The sequence below is a fragment of the Micromys minutus genome (assembly GCF_963924665.1).
Source record: "Micromys minutus genome assembly, chromosome: 8".
NCBI classification, from domain to species: domain Eukaryota; kingdom Metazoa; phylum Chordata; class Mammalia; order Rodentia; family Muridae; genus Micromys; species Micromys minutus.
Genome location: NC_137977.1, coordinates 62,893,203 through 62,912,261, shown reverse-complemented (window position 1 = coordinate 62,912,261; position 19,059 = coordinate 62,893,203). Strand labels below are relative to the sequence as shown.

The 19,059-nt window shown below is 40.6% G+C and overlaps 1 protein-coding gene across 2 annotated transcripts in view; it reads left to right on the top strand.

The window, feature by feature from the left end:
- Window positions 1-19,059, top strand: part of SETBP1 (SET binding protein 1) — a gene marked incomplete at both ends in the record, with an annotated part of 309,623 nt that overhangs the window by 264,343 nt on the left and 26,221 nt on the right. Inside the window, one exon of one of the 2 annotated variants that reach the window (XM_080919810.1) lies at window positions 15,475-15,645. The exons of the other annotated variant lie outside the window; for it this stretch is intronic. Coding sequence (XP_080775936.1) covers window positions 15,475-15,645 — 171 coding nt within the window. The remainder of the gene's footprint in view (window positions 1-15,474; window positions 15,646-19,059) is intronic. 2 annotated transcript variants of the gene reach the window in all.

Sequence of the window (19,059 nt, the reverse complement as noted above, 5' to 3'; positions counted from 1 at the left end):
GTAATCAAAGAAGCTTTTCTAATTTGGGCTGAGTAATTTACTGACCCATGGGTATAGCAATATAGCCAATTTCATTTTGGGTTTTTGTTCTGTGCTATGTTTCTTTAGCAAAATAATGATAGCTCCCTTCCCCATTATGGACTATAACCTAGTATAGGTGTTGGTTCTTGGACAATTTATTGGTATTGGTTCCTTCTCACGAAATGGGCCTTAAATACAATGAAAATGTGATTGTTTACTACCATAATATCTGTGCCACTTTTGCACAAATATATCTTATAGGCAGGTTACATTGTGGGTCACAGGGTTTATGTGATTTCCCTACTAGTAGTCTATCTATACATTGTTTTGATTAAAAAAAAATCTTGGGAATTTTTTGTTTGTTTGTTTTTTAATGCCTAAGTCCCAGATTATGTCATTATTTCCTAGAGTGAATCAAGGAATCTGCCAATTACTAGCAAGGATTATTTTCCTCCACTTTTGCCTAAAGGACATACATGAAAACTACTTCTTGTTCTTCTTGTCACTGTCAGGGATCCAGACACAAACATGTAAATATATATTCCTAATATTGTTGGAAAATAAAGTCAGCTTAAAAGACGCTACAGCGGAAAGACTCCCATGCAAATTCTTGTTCACACCGAGGTCTGTGAAAACCAAAACTCAGACTCATTTTCCTCACACATAAAACATGGTTAGTGAGTTAGAGTTGTGGGGTTTTAGATTTGAAGTGATACATGCAGTTCTCTCTAACTTCTATGAGGAAACCATGGACAGTGAGTTGACTCTGAAATAATCACAAAGGTTTTATTAAATAGTGGCTTCCCCTGTAAGGTACCTCTAAGGAATGCTTTTTTATCTCCATATGCCACCTAAATCTCCATGATTTGGAAAAAAAAAAAAAAACCAAACAACAAAGCAAAAGAAACAAAAAACCAGGCAAGGCTGGGCATGGCCTATTCATACCCAGTGAAACAATCTTGTGTTATTTGGTTTCCCATAAAGAAGGAAGATCTTAGGGCTGGAAAGATGGTACAGTACATACTGCTCTTCCAGAATACTGGAGTTCAGTTCCCAGAATTCCTGTCCAGTGTCTCACAACAGCCACTTGAATTCCACCTCCATCAGATCCTACCTTTTCTTTACATGAGAGTTCTCTTGTCTCCTCCAAAGTTGAAGTTCTCTCCTTCAGCTCTCAATCTTCCTGTGAGATAAGCAGGTAGTTTCCCCACTGTTTAAGACCAAAGGAAACTTCTCTTTACCCATGAGGAAAAATTAGGAAGAATCCTAGACCAGGCTGTCTCCAGTGTTTCCTCTGCTCTACTTTGCAGTTTTCCTTTGTGAACGTAAACTACATGGAGAACAACATCCAACATTACTTGACCAGCATAATCTAATGAATGCTAATACTGAGAGCGTACGAACTGGTCCATATAGCATGAGTGCTAAGTAAATCATTGACTATCAAGTATGCATCTATAAATTCCAGTGTTTCTGTGTGGTATTCATACCAGTGACTGTTATCTATGTTTTCCCAGTAGTGGGAAGAAGTTGGTATGGCTTGTCGCTGGTGCAATGACTTCTCCTTTCTCAACTTTATACAATTTTTGATAAACAGAGGCCGATCTACCAAAGTTTTTTTTTTTTTCTCATTACACCTGTTTAATATATGCTGGATTAAATAAATGGACATATGAATAAATATGGGAATAGTCACAGTATATGTCAATGCACTAATGTCAATAACTTGTCATGAAACAACCTGTGAGCGTTGACTTAATAAAGTAATCTAGTTGGGGATTTGTATTATTAACTATCTTGGCTTTTTGTCAACAACTTACAAGATGCCATCATTTAAAGTTCTAGTGTACTTGCCTCTTTAAGAATGGACATTAACCAAGTGTGTTGGAGTACACACCTTTAATCACAACATTGGAGAGGCAAAAGCAGAAGGATCTCTGCAAATTTGAGACCAGCCCAGTCCACATGGGTTCTAGGCCAGACACAAATGCTTAATGAGACACTGTCCCAAAAATAAAATAAAATAATTGACATTAGTATTTCAGAGTAATTGGATGCTTTTCCCTTCCTATCTTCATTTGCCTCGCTAAACTACCTTTTGATGTCTACCTACTGTTCACAAACCAGTGTGTTAGTCAAGGTTTCTCTTCCTGCACAACACATGACCAAGAAGCAAGTTGGGAGGAAAGGGTTCATTCAGCTTACCCTTCCACACTGCTGTTCATCACCAGAGGAAGTCAGGACTGAAATTCAAGCAGGCCAAAAAGCAGGAGCTAATGCAGAGGCCATGGAGGGATGTTGCTTACTGACTTGCTCCCCTGGCTTGCTCAGCCTGCTTTCTTATAGAACCCAGGTCTACCAGCACAGGGATAGCACCAGCCGCAATGGCCTGGGCCATCCCCCTTGATCACTAGTTGAGAAAATGCCTTACAGCTGGATCTCATGGAGGCATTTCCTCAACTGAGGCTCCTTTCTCTGTGATAACTCTAGCTTGTGTCGAGTTAACAGAAAACCAGCCAGTACACAGTGTTATCCACTCCTAGGTGTTTCATTCCACTGATACTACTTTCCAAACCATTGGTTTCTGTCCAGTGTTGTGCATTTCTTAATCTGAGATATTGTACTTGCAAGGAATCCTGTAAAATCAGGAAGATCCGGTACAGTATGATTAGAATGCACACAAGAAGAACACGTGGCTAGACCCTGGCTTCTCTCGTTCAGCATGCATTTTAATTTGCTAAAGCCCCTGTCTACAAAGTTCTGCAGGTAGTGATATGGCTTAAAAAACACACAAGATTGTATTTACAAAACCATGACTTCAGTACAGAACTAGGTGTTTTCCAGCCAAGAACCATAACTGCTACCTCAAACTTTTCCCCATCCTTCTTAGAAAGGAACTTGTAACTGAGGAAGTGTGGAGGGAACAGAGAAGGTAGAGAGCAAAGTGAATTAGGGAAAGCAGGACAAACAGGTGTGATTTCTAACCATAGGTTACAAAGCTTTTCCATCAAATGATCCTGCCCACAGATCCACAGGAAACAGCCTTCAACCCAAGGTGTACAATAAAAAACAAGCCACTACTACTCCATCTGTCTGCTTAGCAATGCTTTCCAACAACTCCTTACCCACAAGTGAGACACTAGTTCTTTGTGCCATCCCAAGCTTGAGATCAGCTACCTCATCTACAACAGGTCACCTTCCCTCCCACTCAGAAAACCTGCATGCTAGCTGAAGACATTTTGCCCCTGCTTCCTGGGTTTCTTTCATGCCCCCTCTGCCAGTGCTTCCAACTTGTTTAACCCAGGTAAGGTATCAATTCTCAATGATGTCTTTCCTGCTCTAATGGAGGAATCACCCCTTATCCTATAAAGCACATCTCTTATACCTGACTTTTGGTGCTCATCATAAAGTACTTACTGCATCATCTTCCCTACATTTTTCTTTGGCACTTTAAGAAAAGAGATTTGCCTTTGCATCTTTGCATTTAGGTCTGAGATAAAGGCAAAAGTAATCATTGCATTGTTGAGTGAATGGAGTCACTGAGAATACTCACTAACTTACACAGCTGTGCCTTCAATCTTGATAATATAGGCACAGAGCTCAGCTCTTTTAACAATGTTGAAATGCATCTTCCATAAAAATAATCCATTTGTTGGCCCTGTAGCCTTTCCTATGGTATCATTAGCATAAATTCTTATTCTTAACCATTTCCATTATGTATGTTTGCATTGAATCTAAACAATAAATAAGTTCCATTATTTTACTAGTACTTTAGAATATGCTAGTTAAAACTCACTGCAGTAAATCTCTAGCTTGGTCCCAGGGGCCATGGAAGGAAATATGAGTGGTCTTTTTCCACTCAGGGTAGATTGTTATTTTTATTTAAATTTCTTGTTTCTGAATCTTATTTCTTCAAGTAGGTAGTTGGCTTCCCTAAGAGTGGACTGTTCCTTACATGCTGAGGACCCCCCAGAGGACCTGGAATTGTTGTGTTCACAGTAGGCAAGAACACTCTTAAGGAATAACACATGAATAAATGTGCTTTCCTCCACCTAGCAATTTATTGAAAATGTAGCATCAAATTAAATATTTAGAAGCTGACATGACTTTCCTTCCTGGAACCCCATCTCCCAGAAAAGACAGCAGAGATGGGGCTCTCCTTGGCCAACAAGGCTTCTTCCAGGTTGTAGACATTCCCATGACCCCTTTGTTGGTAGCCCCTAGCCTGTTTTCACCCTCTGTGCTGGAGATTAAACTTTGGGCCTCACCCAGGCTAGATGATGCCTTTGCAAAATCCCAGGTTCTCTGGACATCTCCCTAGCTGGTCTCTTCTGGGCATGTTTTCTGCCATGGCCACAGATCACAGATATCATCAGTTCAATCCCTACCACAACCTCCAAGCTAGGTAGTTTATTAAACTTTTTTTTCCTTACAAAGTAAGGAAAGTGAAGCTTTAAAAGGTTACATCACTTAAACAAGGTCACCACTTAGGGGGATAGAATGTGGAGTTTTCAGCTGAGGTCCATCTGGCTCTAGGGTCAAGGATTTATCCCCAGCTTAAATCTCCTTCCCTTTAAGAGGTTTATTCCCAATCTTGGGCTAACACATTTGGATTCTGCCTCCGGCGTGAAATGTTCCTATCTCCATATCTTTGCCTTCCCTTTCTCCACTGAGCCCCTCACTTCTCTAGGATAAGGATTGTCATTTGTCCCAGATGCCTTTTATTGTGAGTTAACATCTCAAATTCCCCTCTTCATCTCCTGTGACCTTGAATGACTTGAGACTGCTTCTGTGGACGTGCTTATTTCGTTTTGAAATGCCAGATCGTGTTTGGAGCTCCCACTCCTTGGTCTGCCACATGAAACCCAAGGGGACAAAAGTCCTCTTATCTGTCCTCTGTCATGATGGTCTCCCAGTAGCTGGATTGACTCCTGTGACTCTTTGAATGCAAAGTGCCACAATCTCTTCACTAGTGCCAAACCCTGTAGTAACAGTTTCTTCTAAGATCTCAAGTGTAACCACAGGCTCTTTACCCACAGCATCTACATCTGGAAGTTCCCCTATTCTTTTCTGCATGACTTAAAGACCTCCCTAAATATGTTAACTACTGAAATGCTTCCCTTTCATCTTAAACCATAGTATTGGTCACACAACAGTGTGAAGATGTGTCGCCAGTCGCTTTCTGCACCACAGAGTAATTTGAATCAGCACCAAACATTACTCTAATTAAACTTGCTTCAGACCACTTTAGGAGCTAGGCAGCACTAGAATTACCTTAGTACGTGGTTGAGAAAATGCATTGCTTTCCTTTCTTGAACAAGGGCCTTGCAGAATCAACCAAGTACAAAGCAATGTTGAGATGCATTTAACCTCATTAGTTTCCAGAGGACCGACTATCTCCAATCCGTCAGAGTTGAACTACATTAGTGAGACTCAACTATTTCCAAATCTCATTTACATAATGGATGAGATGTGAAATGAGCCCTTTGCAAAAGGAGCCACCCGGAGGCACTAAAGTTTATCACAATATGTAAGAGTTCTTTTAGATCATTGCATTAAATTCCCACTAACAAGATAACAAATTAATTGCCTTTATTACTGTACTAGCCCAAAGTCTATTGAGTACAGAGTATCAACCTAGAAAAGCAGTTGGGGTTCCAAGGATGGTGGGCAGGAAGGATTTCTACAAGGAGATGGTGAGCATTCCCTTGATTTTTTTTTCCCTGCCCCTTTAAGAAATTCCAGGCACCTCTGTAATCTGATGGTGGACTTTGGCTTTATTAGTGAGGTAGGCGAGGATGAGTAAATCAACTGTATCAGACAAGCCTCAGGACATCTAGAAATTGATCATTCTGCCGAAATAAGCACTCTGTGTTTATTAGCTGGGAGTTCATCACTATCACTTCTCCTCATCCAATTCCTAAGAGATTTCAAAGCCATCATCATGGTATTAGCTCGTCTGACCGAACTACTAGAGATAAAGATTAGGAGATCTATCTAATGATGGGTCTGAGTTACTATAGTTCTGGTTTTTTTTTTCTTTCTTTCTTCTTTTGCCCAGAAGAGAGCTTTACTAGCACACACTCCGTGTCTATCTCTGCACACCTGCACACAATCACGGCGCATTTGTGCCCAGTAAGATGAATTCAAACAGTGGGATAAAGTAGATGCTTTCAAGGATTCCTTAAAGATCATAAAACAGTGAATTCTTCTTCCCTAACATAAAGAAATGGCCACTTAACAAATATATATATATATATATGTTAAGTTGATTTTTCTAGCCAGAAACAGTGGCAATATTGTACTAAGAATAATTAGATTCCATCACATTTATAATTAAACTCTGTGTCAGTGATTAGACATCTATAGATATATAGGAGAATGACTGCATATGAAACTGATCTCCTACAAACCAGCAAATGTGCATTTATCTATTTATACATATATTTATATACACACATGCACTAACCTCCTGATATGAAGCTTTTTCTCAGTGTGTCTTCTAAATAAGCAGTAATCAAAATGCAAATGAGGTGACCCAGTTAGTACCGCATGGAGGTCTGTATTACCACACAGATGTTCTATGCAACTATATACTCCAGAGGTAGACGGAGAGACACTGCAAAAGATGCTTACACTGAAGATGCTGATTTCTAAAGCCCTGCACATTCCGGAGCATCCAGGCAAGAATCTTCCAAAAACAATAGCCCTCTGGTTCATATCACATCTATTGTTCCCAGACTGCCCTGTGAACATAGACTCCCAAGCATGCACTAGGGGGGCAAGCAAACTTGTTCTGTGAAGTTAGAAAATCCAACCCGGGAAACAACATAGCCAACAAGATGATGAGAAGACAAATGTATTGGTATTCTAGTGTGTAAGACTAGGTAAAAATAAATAAATAGATAGATAGATAGATAAATAAATAAATAAATAAATAAATAAATAAATAAATAAATAGAAAGTTTCTTCCTCTCATCTAGGGTGTGGTTTAACTGATTTCCATCCCAAAGAAACTACTTTGCCTTGCTTTACTGAAGTCCCTATGTATTCTTCAACAGCCTATTCCAAAGCTTTATACACATTTCAGTAGGAAATTTGTAACTGACCTGCTCCCCAAGGATACAAAGAGCATACGAGAAGCATTGTGCTATTAAATTGGTTTTAATTACATGTGCGGATTTGTTCCTCCCTTGTTATTACCTTTTGTAAATCCCCTTATTATATTTTCCATGGACAGGCAACCCTATTGTCTGCACCTTTTAAAACATGGATGAAATTACATCAGCATTACATTGGTTTTATCTGCCCTTTCTCTTTTTGTGGTGTGTATGGTGTGTGTGTGTGTGTGTGTGTGTGTGTGTGTGTGTGTGTCAGGGATATTTAGCAAGATTCACATCAGAACCTAAAGGTTTCTATGAATCTTGATCAAGGTGCAGAATTTTTTCTCTGTCTACATGGTATTCTTCTTAGCAGCCCTAAGGTCTGAGATATAAGATCATTCTGAAGCCTTGTGACTTAGAATATCTCTTCTCGTTGCAGTTTTGGTAGTGGGTGGGTCTTCTTATGATATCATTGAGCACTGAGAGAAAACACCTTTGTGCTTATCAAACCTTTCCATTGCAACATCAGGAGAGACTAATTATAACATATTACATGAGGTAAAACACACACAAGTGTGAGTCTATCTACGGTTAAAGAAGTTCCCCTTTCAGCCCATCTATGCACTTTTAACAAAAGAGGGGTGAGAACAAATCATGCTGTTCAGAAGTTTCTCAGACATTGAAAAGCTTAGAATCAGAACAATGGACTGGAATAGATTCTGGTTCAAAGGCAGAAGCAGAAAAGGCCTCCTTACCTTGACTGGCTTCATCCAGCAAGTGAAGGGAAAACCAGTGGTAACTCCTGATTCCACTCTCTTATTTCTCATCTTATAAATATACTTATCTCTTACGCGATTTATTGATTATTCATAGTCATCAAACAATTTATTTGAGTCAGTTTTATGCTGTAAGTCTATTTTTGAAAGACTGAGCCCATTGTCTCCTAAGGGATGGAAGCTGTTCAGGGCACAGACATGAACAATGTGAGGAGTGAGTTTTCACCAAGACATAGTAGTGGCGGACAATGAGTAAGGGGAGGCACTGTAATAATGATTTTTTGTTTTAATATTAGTTTTCACTTGTTATTGCAACAGATTTCTACAAACTTACATATTTAAGTAAGGCAAATGTATCTTACATTACATTATTGAAAATCACAAATCCAAAGGGGGTCGCACTGAGCAAAGCAGGAGGGTAGATTATTTCCTGAGAGCTATGATGGAGGTGATTTCTTTGATTATTGGCTGCTGTAAATCACCTGTATCCCTTGGCCTCTGACTTCCTTTCTTGGGTCTTAAAGGTCATTGACCAAGCTTCTGTCCCACTGCCACCATTATACCTGGTTCTTTCTCCTCTGCTCTGCCCTGTACCTCTACCATATTGGTCTCTTGTGATTACATTGTAGTCATCTGAATAAATTCATAAATTGTCCCTATTTGTGGTCAGCTGATTAGAGTTATGATCTCTTTAACTGACAAAGAAACTGGCATAGCGCTAACATTACTCGTTCAAAAAATCTCACAACTAGTAAAGTGTTCCTCTAAGAAATACATGTCTAGCTTCTAGATTATAGCAAAAGATGAATTTTTAGATCAGAAGGACGTGTGACTTACTTTAAACAATGTTCCAAATCTTTGGGCCGTGAAGAAATAGGGGTGTTGATTCAATTCAATATAGTCATCCACTCAGCAAACCTTTTACAGTGACTCATATCTTTCAAACTAAGTTGTGAGGAACCAAAAGAAATTCAGGATTTCTGATGATGAGCAATTCATAGGTGCCTAGAAGAATTAGCAGAGACATAGACACAGTACAAATCAAGACCTAGATGCTATGGTCAGAAGTTTGCACAGGGCGTGAGATTGGAGAAGAAACACCAAGTCTACCTACTGCAGGCGGGCATCGCCCTTTTCTGCTGTTTTTCCCAGTGCATCACCCTGTGCCTTCTTTATATAACCTTCTTCTCTCAGTTACAGAAAGAATTGCTGGTTAGCTTTTGTTCTTACCGTGTTCTGGTTTCATCCGGCTATCTCTCCACTCTTAGTTACTGAATTCTGTGAACATTACAAGCCTGAGACCTTTGAGGAAAAAAGTGTTCCCACTGAAAGAGAGTTCAAGACCTAGTGGTATCTGGCAATGCTCAATGTCAGGGGTGCTGAGTAAAAGGTGGAAATGCAGCCTCTCCAAGCCTGCGGGTGTTGTCTTAGCTTTCTAATTCGGGAAAGACTCACTTGGCCTCTCTTGTCAGACTTGCCTTTTGTTTTATTTGTTTGTGTATGTGTTTCGTTCTCTCTTTTTCTCCTTGGCTGCACTACCTCTGTAAGATAGAGATCACAGCTTCCCAGGCTGGCTAACTTCCACTGAAGCCACTGCACCCTTCACAGTACTCAACTCTGGGCTGGCTGGAAGGTATTATGATTAAGAGTGGCCTTGCCTGAGTTTTATCTCTTAAGGTCTTAAAATGTGGTAAAACTCACCTGTCACAAAATTAGTTATGGTAATCCCCGCAGACCAGATTATTTGGTCTATGAACTCCTTGCTTGAAAGCTGGCTTTCACTCCTCTCTTCAAGACCTGAGGCCCCAAGACATATGAACTCAGGAGCCATGCCTTTTGCTAATTTCCAAATGTCCCTCTTAGCAAAACTCAGGATCCATAAAGATATATACATCAGGCTGTGATGCCTCTTATAAATAGTAGAGACTCTGCTTCTATTTTTTTTTTTTTTATCTTTTCTTATTGGATATTTTCTTTACTTACATTTCAAATGTTATCCCCTTTCCAGGTTTCCCCTCCAGAAACTCCCTATCACATCCCACCCCCGAACCCCTCTTCCATCCCTGCTTCTATAAGGATGCTCACCCACATACCCACCCACTTTCTCCCACCTTTTTGCCCTGGTATTCCCCCGTACTGGAACAACAAGCCCTCACAGGACCAAGGGCCTCTCTTTCCATTGATGCCCTACAAGGCTATCCTCTGCTACACATGCAGTTGGAGCCATGGGCCCTTCCATGTGTGCTCGTTGGTTGATGGTTTAGTTTCTGAAGCTCTGGAGGGTCTGGTTGGTTGATATTGTTGTTTTTCCTATGAGGTTGCAAACTCCTACAGATCATTCGTTCCTTTCTCTAACTCCTCCATTGAGGACTCCATTCTTAGTCCAATAGTTGGCTGCAAGCATCCACCTCTGTATTCTTCAGGTTCTGGAAGAGCCTCTCAGGAGACAACTATATCAAGCTCCTGCCAGCAAGCACTTCTCAGCATCCACCATAGTGTCTGGGTTTGGTGTCTGTATATTGCATGGATCTCCAAGTAAGGTGGTCTCTGGATGGCCTTTCCTGCAGTCTCTGCTTCATACTTTGTCTTCGTATTTCCTCCCTTGAGTATCTTGTTCCCCGTTCACAAGGACTGAAACATCCACACTGAGACTCTGCTTCTCGATGGCTAATATCCATGAGTCCTTTATTCTCTGCCCTCATGAAAACTAATGGTTACCCTTTGCTCTATAGAAATCACTACAGCCTAACTCTTTTAGGAATGGGAAACTTCATTTTTATCAGTGCCATATTGCTGGTAAGATGGATATTTGCTATGTACTTGTGAACTACTGATTAGCATGATGCAGTAAAAATAAACTTTGAGATCAGAGAAATGGCTCAGTGGGTAAAGGCACTTGCTATGCTTGCCTCCCATGAGTTTGATCACTGCCACCTATGTAAAAATAGAAAGTGAGAAGAAACTCCATAATGCTATTTTCTGGTGTCTTCATGTGTGCTATGGCATGTATACACACCCACACACACACACACACACACACACACACACACACACACACACACACACACATCATACATGCATAAACTCCTATTTCAAGGAAGCCATGTGGAGGACCCAACAGTGAGTTGAAGTATCCAGATTGTGGCACCTCTGCCATCTGCATGGTCTTAGAACAATCATATGACCTCTCTCGAACCTTGGTTTTCCGCCTACTAGAAAAGGGTATTGAACAATGGCCGTGCTGTGAAGGGTATTGTCTCTCATTGCTTCCTTTTCCCTGTAAGGAAATGAGAAATAAAACTACTTTTATGAAACTGAGAACAACATACAAATTACTTAGGAATAGGTTGAGTTTTACTTGCCAAGGTCACAAAGCTCATTAAAGGGATCCTGAGAAAGTCAGCCACCATAGACCTCGGCTTCCACCATGACCCTTGTGACCTTGAAGAACCTGGGGAAGAGGTAATTGAGTAGCTACTTCTTCTTCAGAAGGAAGAGAATCAAAATATTGAAGCTATTGACTGACCCGTAAGGCAGTAAACAGTGCTTTGGTCCCTGACCTTTCCACATCCTGGGTCAGTCAATAACCTGGCCACTGGATTCAGTGCCTGCCAGTGATTTTGATTGGAAGTAGTTTAACCTTGAACTGAGCTCCTAGTAACCAAGGCAACAGGAAGTCAGCTTCTGCATCTCAGGAGACGAATCCATAAATCAAGTCCCTAATGCAAACACGATGTACAGATAGAGATTGGGGGGGGATAAGTGCTCTGAGAAATTACCTTTGAAAATGCGTGACTGTCCCTGGCTCTGCTCTACCATAATTACAAAGAGATATTTAAAATTTATCAGTGGAGGTCAACAGGTTATTGTGATATACTTTCATATAAGTAACTTTTAAATTTTCTCTCAAATCTGCCTTTTAGATTAACAAAGTTAGTAGTGTCAACATTTCTTCCTTTAAGAGCACACTGGCCTCTAAATATGCAAGCATCAGTGCAATATGCATCGTGTTAGACCACAGAGAAATCAGAACTCATCCACCAAGACTGCTCCTGGTTCGGACTCCCTCCTGAATTTCCTTGACAATCCCTCCTCACACCCAGCCTTTCTGCATGCTCCTGGTGTAAACTGGCTGCTTTCAGTGGCCCAGTATGTGCAAGACTATGGTTCTTTCTTTGTTTTCTTTCTTTCTTTCTTTCTTTCTTTTTTTTTAAGAATTGATTTCCTGCTTCTAAAACTCCAGTTCGTATGAACAGAGAGCAAAGCCAAGCCCGGGCTGGAAAGAAATTCTCCAAATGTCCCATCATGGACCATCTGCTGTCACTGGATTGAAAGGAAACAAACTCTTACATTGATCACCTGCACAGTTACTTCCCAAGGGGCTGCTCCCTCCCCCTATTTCTGCTCTCCAGACCTCTGCTCTAAGAAAAAGTCATTCCCTTCATTCAAAGTTTATCTGATAGACTTGTCCCTATATGCTATTTCTGGGTGTCCATCATCCCTTCAAAATCCAAAAATGACTGAGGAAAATAGGAGAATGCATTTCCTATTTCTTTTTTTAGACACAATTTTAAAAGTTGACAACTTCTAATTGTCTAGGGTCTTGGCAGAAGCGGCACAGCAGTGATCTGAATGATGGAGTGTCTTCAGTGTAGTTTTATGGCATTTAACGTAGTCTGTATCGTAAACACTTGAGTGGCAAGTGTACCCAGCAGAGGGATGCTCAGACCAGCTCTAATGAGATGATGTGGCCTGAGACTAATTTAGATTGTAAACATTTGCATGAAAATGGGTACAGCTGAAATGACTGGAAATCAGTCTATTCCCAAGTGAGGGTTAAATATTCATCTAATAATCCTGTTTATTGCCTCCGTTCCCCAAACATGTCATAACTTAAATAGAAAGGTATCTGCTTAACCTGCATCTACAGGTACAAAACCGGCTTGTCGGTGACTTCTCCAAAGCAGCATTTGTTCAGTGTAATGAATGCTGATAGCTTAGAATTCCGAATTGTATTTGGAAGGAATACTGCTGTGGTCTTGGAGACAACCAAAAATGAGTCTTGTTTTGTTTTTCTCTGAGATCAGATCAGACTTGTTATCAGCCACAAACTACCCCAATATCATATTTTAAGACATTTCTAGATTATATGTTTCCCTCCCCTCAAACTCTGTTTTCTTGGTGGAAAAAAAGAAAGTTAGTGTATGTTTGCAATTTTCAAAATATTCATAGTTGCTTGAAGAAGAGCTTATACTTACTATCCAAACTCCTAGGAGACTGAGACCGAGGATTACCACCTGAGTCGTAGGTCAGCTTAGCTACAGAGTAAGTTCCAGAATAGCCTGGACTATAGAGTGAGACCTTTCCCCTTCCCTGATATATAGATGTATCACATTATGATATGTATGATACATGTGGAACAGTAAAGTAAAGGCTAAGAAATAAAGGGGAACACTTCCTAATCCCCGATTCCTATTCCAAACAGATTCCTGATCCCTCCCTCCTCACAAGTAGCTCTAGGTAGAAATTTGGATGGTTGTTCTTATAGGCGATTGCAGCTGCTCTGGGTGCTGAGCTCGGTCTCTTAAGCACACCTGCATATTCTGCTAATAGAGCACCCTGCACACTTCTGTGTATCTTAGTGAATGTACCTTTTTGAGACAGGAATGGAGAATGGAAGGACAAGGGATAAAGCAAAAGGTTAGCATGACCACTCTTCAGGTGCCTCATTCAGTTGTGTAGTAAGACCCCTATGCCCTCAGCATGAAGCATGCTGGGATAGACTTGGATTGTGGTCAGAGTTGTATGGTCCAATGGACCAAGATGATTCTGGCTTTGGCATTTGGCAACTAGAGATAACCAGCTCTACCAAAGAGGGGGAGGACTTTATTTATCTTTCCCTTAAGCTCTGCAAAAAGGTGTTCTTCTCATCTGTAATATTGAGAAAATAATGGTTGCTATGATCACACCTCAATGAACTGCCATGAAGCCAGAATGATTAAAAGTGATCTCACTCTAGTGACTGAGGTAACACTGCTCTAAGGAAGGGACTCTATCACTCAGGTTGAATGGCATGGAAAGGAATAGTGTCAAGAAAAACTGACAAAACCTAATGTGTTGTTGTTGGGCTTAGCAGTACACAGCCTACAGAAAGAGGAAGCCTGAACAAAAGGCAGTGTGACACGGATTAGGTACACTCACCCCTCTAAGCTTAGATGTGGCTTACAGCTAGAAATATAGGTAGGTGCCCATAAATCCTTAACCATATCAGGAAATGGAGCTATTCCTTTACTTTCTGGTTCAAATTACTTCTGAGCAAATCTTGGACTATATTTATAATAATAATAATAATAATAATAATAATAATAATAATAATAATAATAATAATAATACATAGACACTTAATTCTTTAACAATAATGGTAGAGACTTTAAAGCATGGAGTGTCCTGGAACTCATTCCAACTGCCTAACATTAATTCACTCACTGGATGCCAACCAGCACATCACAGACTTTTGCCTTTGTTCCTCTTTTTAAGAAAGAGTTAACCATAAAAACTCAGCATAGTTTAAAACTGTGAACTTCAGTATTCAGTTACATTAAATTGTGTTAAGTTACTTGTTCTTGGTGACTAACTTGCTCTTGGTAATAGCCTGGAAATGTCAGAGCTGGGAATCGGGATCCAGATTAAGAAACTAGGGTCGAGAATATCCCAAAAGAATATCACATCCTAGTCACATGATCTGTGATGTTTGTGGAATTCTGACAGAGTCCTCCGAATCATCTCTTCCAATCCAACCTACTGACCTCCTTCTCAGCCTCTAGCAATTACATTCTGCATGAAGTCATGTGTTTAGCTTCTACACATTTGAAAATATCATATTCAGGGTCTATACATTTTGTTGGAATTCATTCATCTTAATGTGTGAATGATATTCCTACTATACTCCACTTTCTTGATACAGTCAGCCACTGGTGGGTACCTGATGTAATTAGCTAATAACTGGATCCTCTTCCTCCTTTTCTATTCCTCAACACTAAGAATGACTTTCTCTCAGCCTCACAGTTTTACATGAGCTCTTCAGAGTGTCTCCTCACCTCTTGTCATGCTGACCTTACAACTTTAGACACTCTACAGCATGTAAAATGATAGTGCCCAATGCCACAGGAGTTTGTTGAATGCTGTTGCTGTATTCTCCTCACGTACTCATGTTTTTCCAGCTTGGTGGGATGAAAGCCTTTCTAGGGTAGGTAGGCATCAAGTGAATTACCCTTCATACTGCATTGGTGTAACCTCTGTAAAGATGGGCTTCTTGGTACTCAGAAGGTTGATAAATACTCAGTACATTATATTGCTCCATTAGATCTGTGCCTGGCCTCACATCTAGGCGTCCCTCACCCTGACCTCATCCTCAAACTCGCCAGGGCTATTTTTCTCTTTAAGTGTTCTCCACGTTTCTATACTGGAAAGAGGACAATGGCTGCATTATTGACTCAGACTAACTTCAGGTTTTATGTTGGTCTCCATGCTGTTCCCTTAAGTCAACTACAGGTTCTGGGATTATTGTTTTTCAGGGATGCCAAGTCCCCACTTAAAAGTGGACCAGACAGCAGCACACAGTAAGAGTGAGGGCTCGGTGTCCACCATGATGGCCAGGAAGAAGCCAGCGGCAGTGGACAGTGTTGCAATTCCCTCAGCACCCGTGCTGTCTCTCCTTGCTGCATCTGCAGCAACATCGGATGCAGGTATGTTCTTTGCACATAGGGAAGCTGGGCACTTAAAATGTCCTCTCCTCATGGGGTGGAAAGGACATCACAATACACTGTTAATGTCCGTGAAACTGTCAAGAACAAAACTACATGGTGCAATGCAAATGGCATAATAAATGTAAGAAGAAAATAAAATTCAACAGGGAACACCAGGATGAATATCTATGATACCACCACTCACATGGTGGAGACACAAAGGTTGGACGTTCAAGATTATCCTCAGCTACATTTGTGATGGCAAGGATCAGGTTCTGAGATTGTGAGTCATCAGTGAAGTACTTGCTTGATATGCACAGGTCTCATCAGTACTCATCAGTATTGGCCAAAAGTTATTTGCTTAATTAATTTAAAAGCCTAGTATGTTGGTTATCTAATCAGAAATGCTTATGTCCATAAGTGATTCAGAATTTGAGGGACACTGTATGTACATACCAAAATATTTCCACAGTTTTTTACCTAGACCATCTATAGAAATAAAATCAAGACAGTCATTTCAAGAGATAACAAACCAATCTGTTAAAGTCCTTCTCACCATGGTGACTTGGTTCTGCAGCAAAGTGAGGTGGTTTCCTTCTCAACAGTTGAAATGGTCTTGGACCAAACAAGCTTTATTGTCTGTAAACACAACTGGGATCCAGGTCGTGACTGAATGTGGGGTGAATGGGCCCTGAACCCTCAGAAGCAGGTGTGAAATGTTGCCATTTGGTGGTGTCACAGAAGTAAGTACTGGGAAGAAACCTTTAGCTCTGTCCTGGTGCAGATCTATCTTCATCCTGAACCTAAGTAAGAATCAGGTGCCTTCCTCATAGAACAGACTGTGCTGGTGGCAAGTTTAATAAGTTTAAAAAATGTGAAGGGAGAAAAAACAACTAGAAAACTAAAGAAAATGTTCAAGGTGCTCTTTTAAAACTAGTGTTTAAGGGTCAATATGTGGCACATGTCCAAGGCCCTGCAGTCACACACCAGGAAAAAGAAGATGTATGTATGTATTAAGGTATCTTAAGTGTAAGATGTAGGGGTGGTTCTGATGCTATCCTGCTCCCCAGTTGGTTCTTGCTCTGTCAGTAAAAAAGCCATGGGCCAATTGCTGGGTGGAAGAAATAGGCAGTAAGACCCAAGCTTAAAATGAAATTCAAGACATTTCATCTATATCTTATACAATGTTTTGATTATTTTATTTTGAGAATTTTACACATGAGTACAGCAATGTATTTTCATTGTATCTACTCCTCCTCCCATGCCTCCCCAACATCCTTCTTTTAAAATCTTGTCCTCTTTTTCAATAATTTACGTGTACATATATTCTATTAAATCTAGTTAGTGTGGCATACGTGTGCATGTGTGTGTGTATATGTATATACACGCATATGAATGTAGGTTTGACCCACTTGGAAATAAGCAGTGTGAGCACCTGTCCTTGAATAAAACTGATTCTCCTTCTCTCTCCCATCTGCCCATAGCCCTTCACCTAGAGAAGGAACATTCTGATTCCTTCCTCTGTCTTTGCCAGAATGTTGACCAGTGTGGTTTTTGTGTTGGTAACAATATTGTTAAGGGATCTCGGGTGTCCTGAAGATAGTTCTCTGCAGCTCTCCTTCCATTTGTCTGGAACTGGACAGGATGTCCCCTGAGCCTTGGGTAGAGGGGTGATGTCATCCACGTGGCAGTTGTTGATGGTCACTCCACAGTCACTTGCTCCCGGTGCTTAAAGCATGAGTGTTTAGGAGGCCGATTTAATTTAACAAGAAGGTAATGGTTGGTTCTCATCTGCAGATTTTTCAGCCATAGGTTCTTGGCTAGGTTTGAAATACCATCTTGAGTTTTTTCTATTGTGTGGAGACTAAAGTTCAATAAGACAGATCTTAATTACTCCCAACAAATTAATGCCAAAAATTTTACTGTGGAATATATCTTGCTCAGCTGATAGGTATTGCAATGTGAAGGATTTGCTCCTGGGTAAATTGTACTGGAGCCAAGTTTTCCGCCCTGGTGGCTAACATAGCGCTACTAATAGAGATAGCCCTCAGGCAGTAGGCTTCCAGGGCAGTGCCTGCTCGATAGCTTCAAGTCCAGCAATCAAAGTATGTGGTGTCTTAAGACCATCTACTCTTAAGAGAATCTTACTGTCAATCAGGAAGGCAACCAAGAGCAATGCCTATTGTCTGTATTGCTTGGGGAGGTACATAGGTCGCACTCAGTGAACAACTTGAAAGTCACCTGGCACTTGGCTTTTTTTTTTTTTATAATATATGATAGTATATGAAAACGCATCCGCCACCGCTGGGTGGAGGCAGGGGGTCCAGTACAAGATTTCATTTTTCTTTACAGCAGAGTAGAATTTGATTGTATAGATGTAGCACATCTCCATTATCCATTCATCAGTTGAAGGACATTGAAAACACTTTTATTTCTTCTGTGTTGTAACTAAATAGAACTAAGTACAGAGGAACAAGTACTTCCTTCGTCTGTTTGTTATTTTTAGTGTGGCTGTGTTTTGACTAAGACCCATCCACAGAGTCTGGGATAGAATGTTCCATTGGCAGTTTTGTATTGGTGCTCCAGCATTTAGTATTCTAAAGTTTGGGGATTTGTAGTTTGTAGATTAGGAATAAGTAACCCGTACCTTGTTCCCCCTGCCCCCTTTTATCTCTTTTGTAATGCTGCAGATGGCACCTAGGCACCAGGTTCAGCAGGTGCTTGATTACTAGACTGCATTCCCAGTCCTTATGAGAATTTTTCCCCAAAGGTCAAAGAAAAGGATACACTAAGATGTATCTAGAGATGATCTACTGAATACATAAAAGGGCTTTCTCCTGATCCAGCCATTCACAGACACTGCACACATGTACTGTTTCTTCACATGTGAGATCTAAGAACGAAAAAGATCACCTAAGAACCATGAAGGATATATAACATTAAAGACTTTCTTCTTTATTTTAATGTCAGACTAGGAGAGACAGCAAAATGGTACCCATTACTTGCTCTTCATCAGGTTTTAGAAACTAACAGAGCCCAGAGTGAGTTATGGTATCTCTTGTGTCAGATAGAAAACCTACACAGCATTCTGTGAAATAAACAATTGGACCTTATTTTTAGAAAAGAAGTCTAAGAATAGAGACCTCATTGGCCAGCAGCTGAATGATAGACAGTAGGCTCTCCACCCCATGGTCTCAACCCCTAGGTTTCGTGACCTCCTGTGTTGACTGAGCCCACACCTTGCAGCTCATGATTTCACCGGTTCCTCAGTAGTCTCTGAGCCCTTGCCAGCAGTTAACCTCCAGATCTCTTCAATCTTTCTCTAATTCTTTTCCTTCCTCTGCTCTGCATCTAACACCAGTACCCAGCCAACCTCACTTGGAAGGTCATGCCTTTGGCCAGAAACAGTGTTTG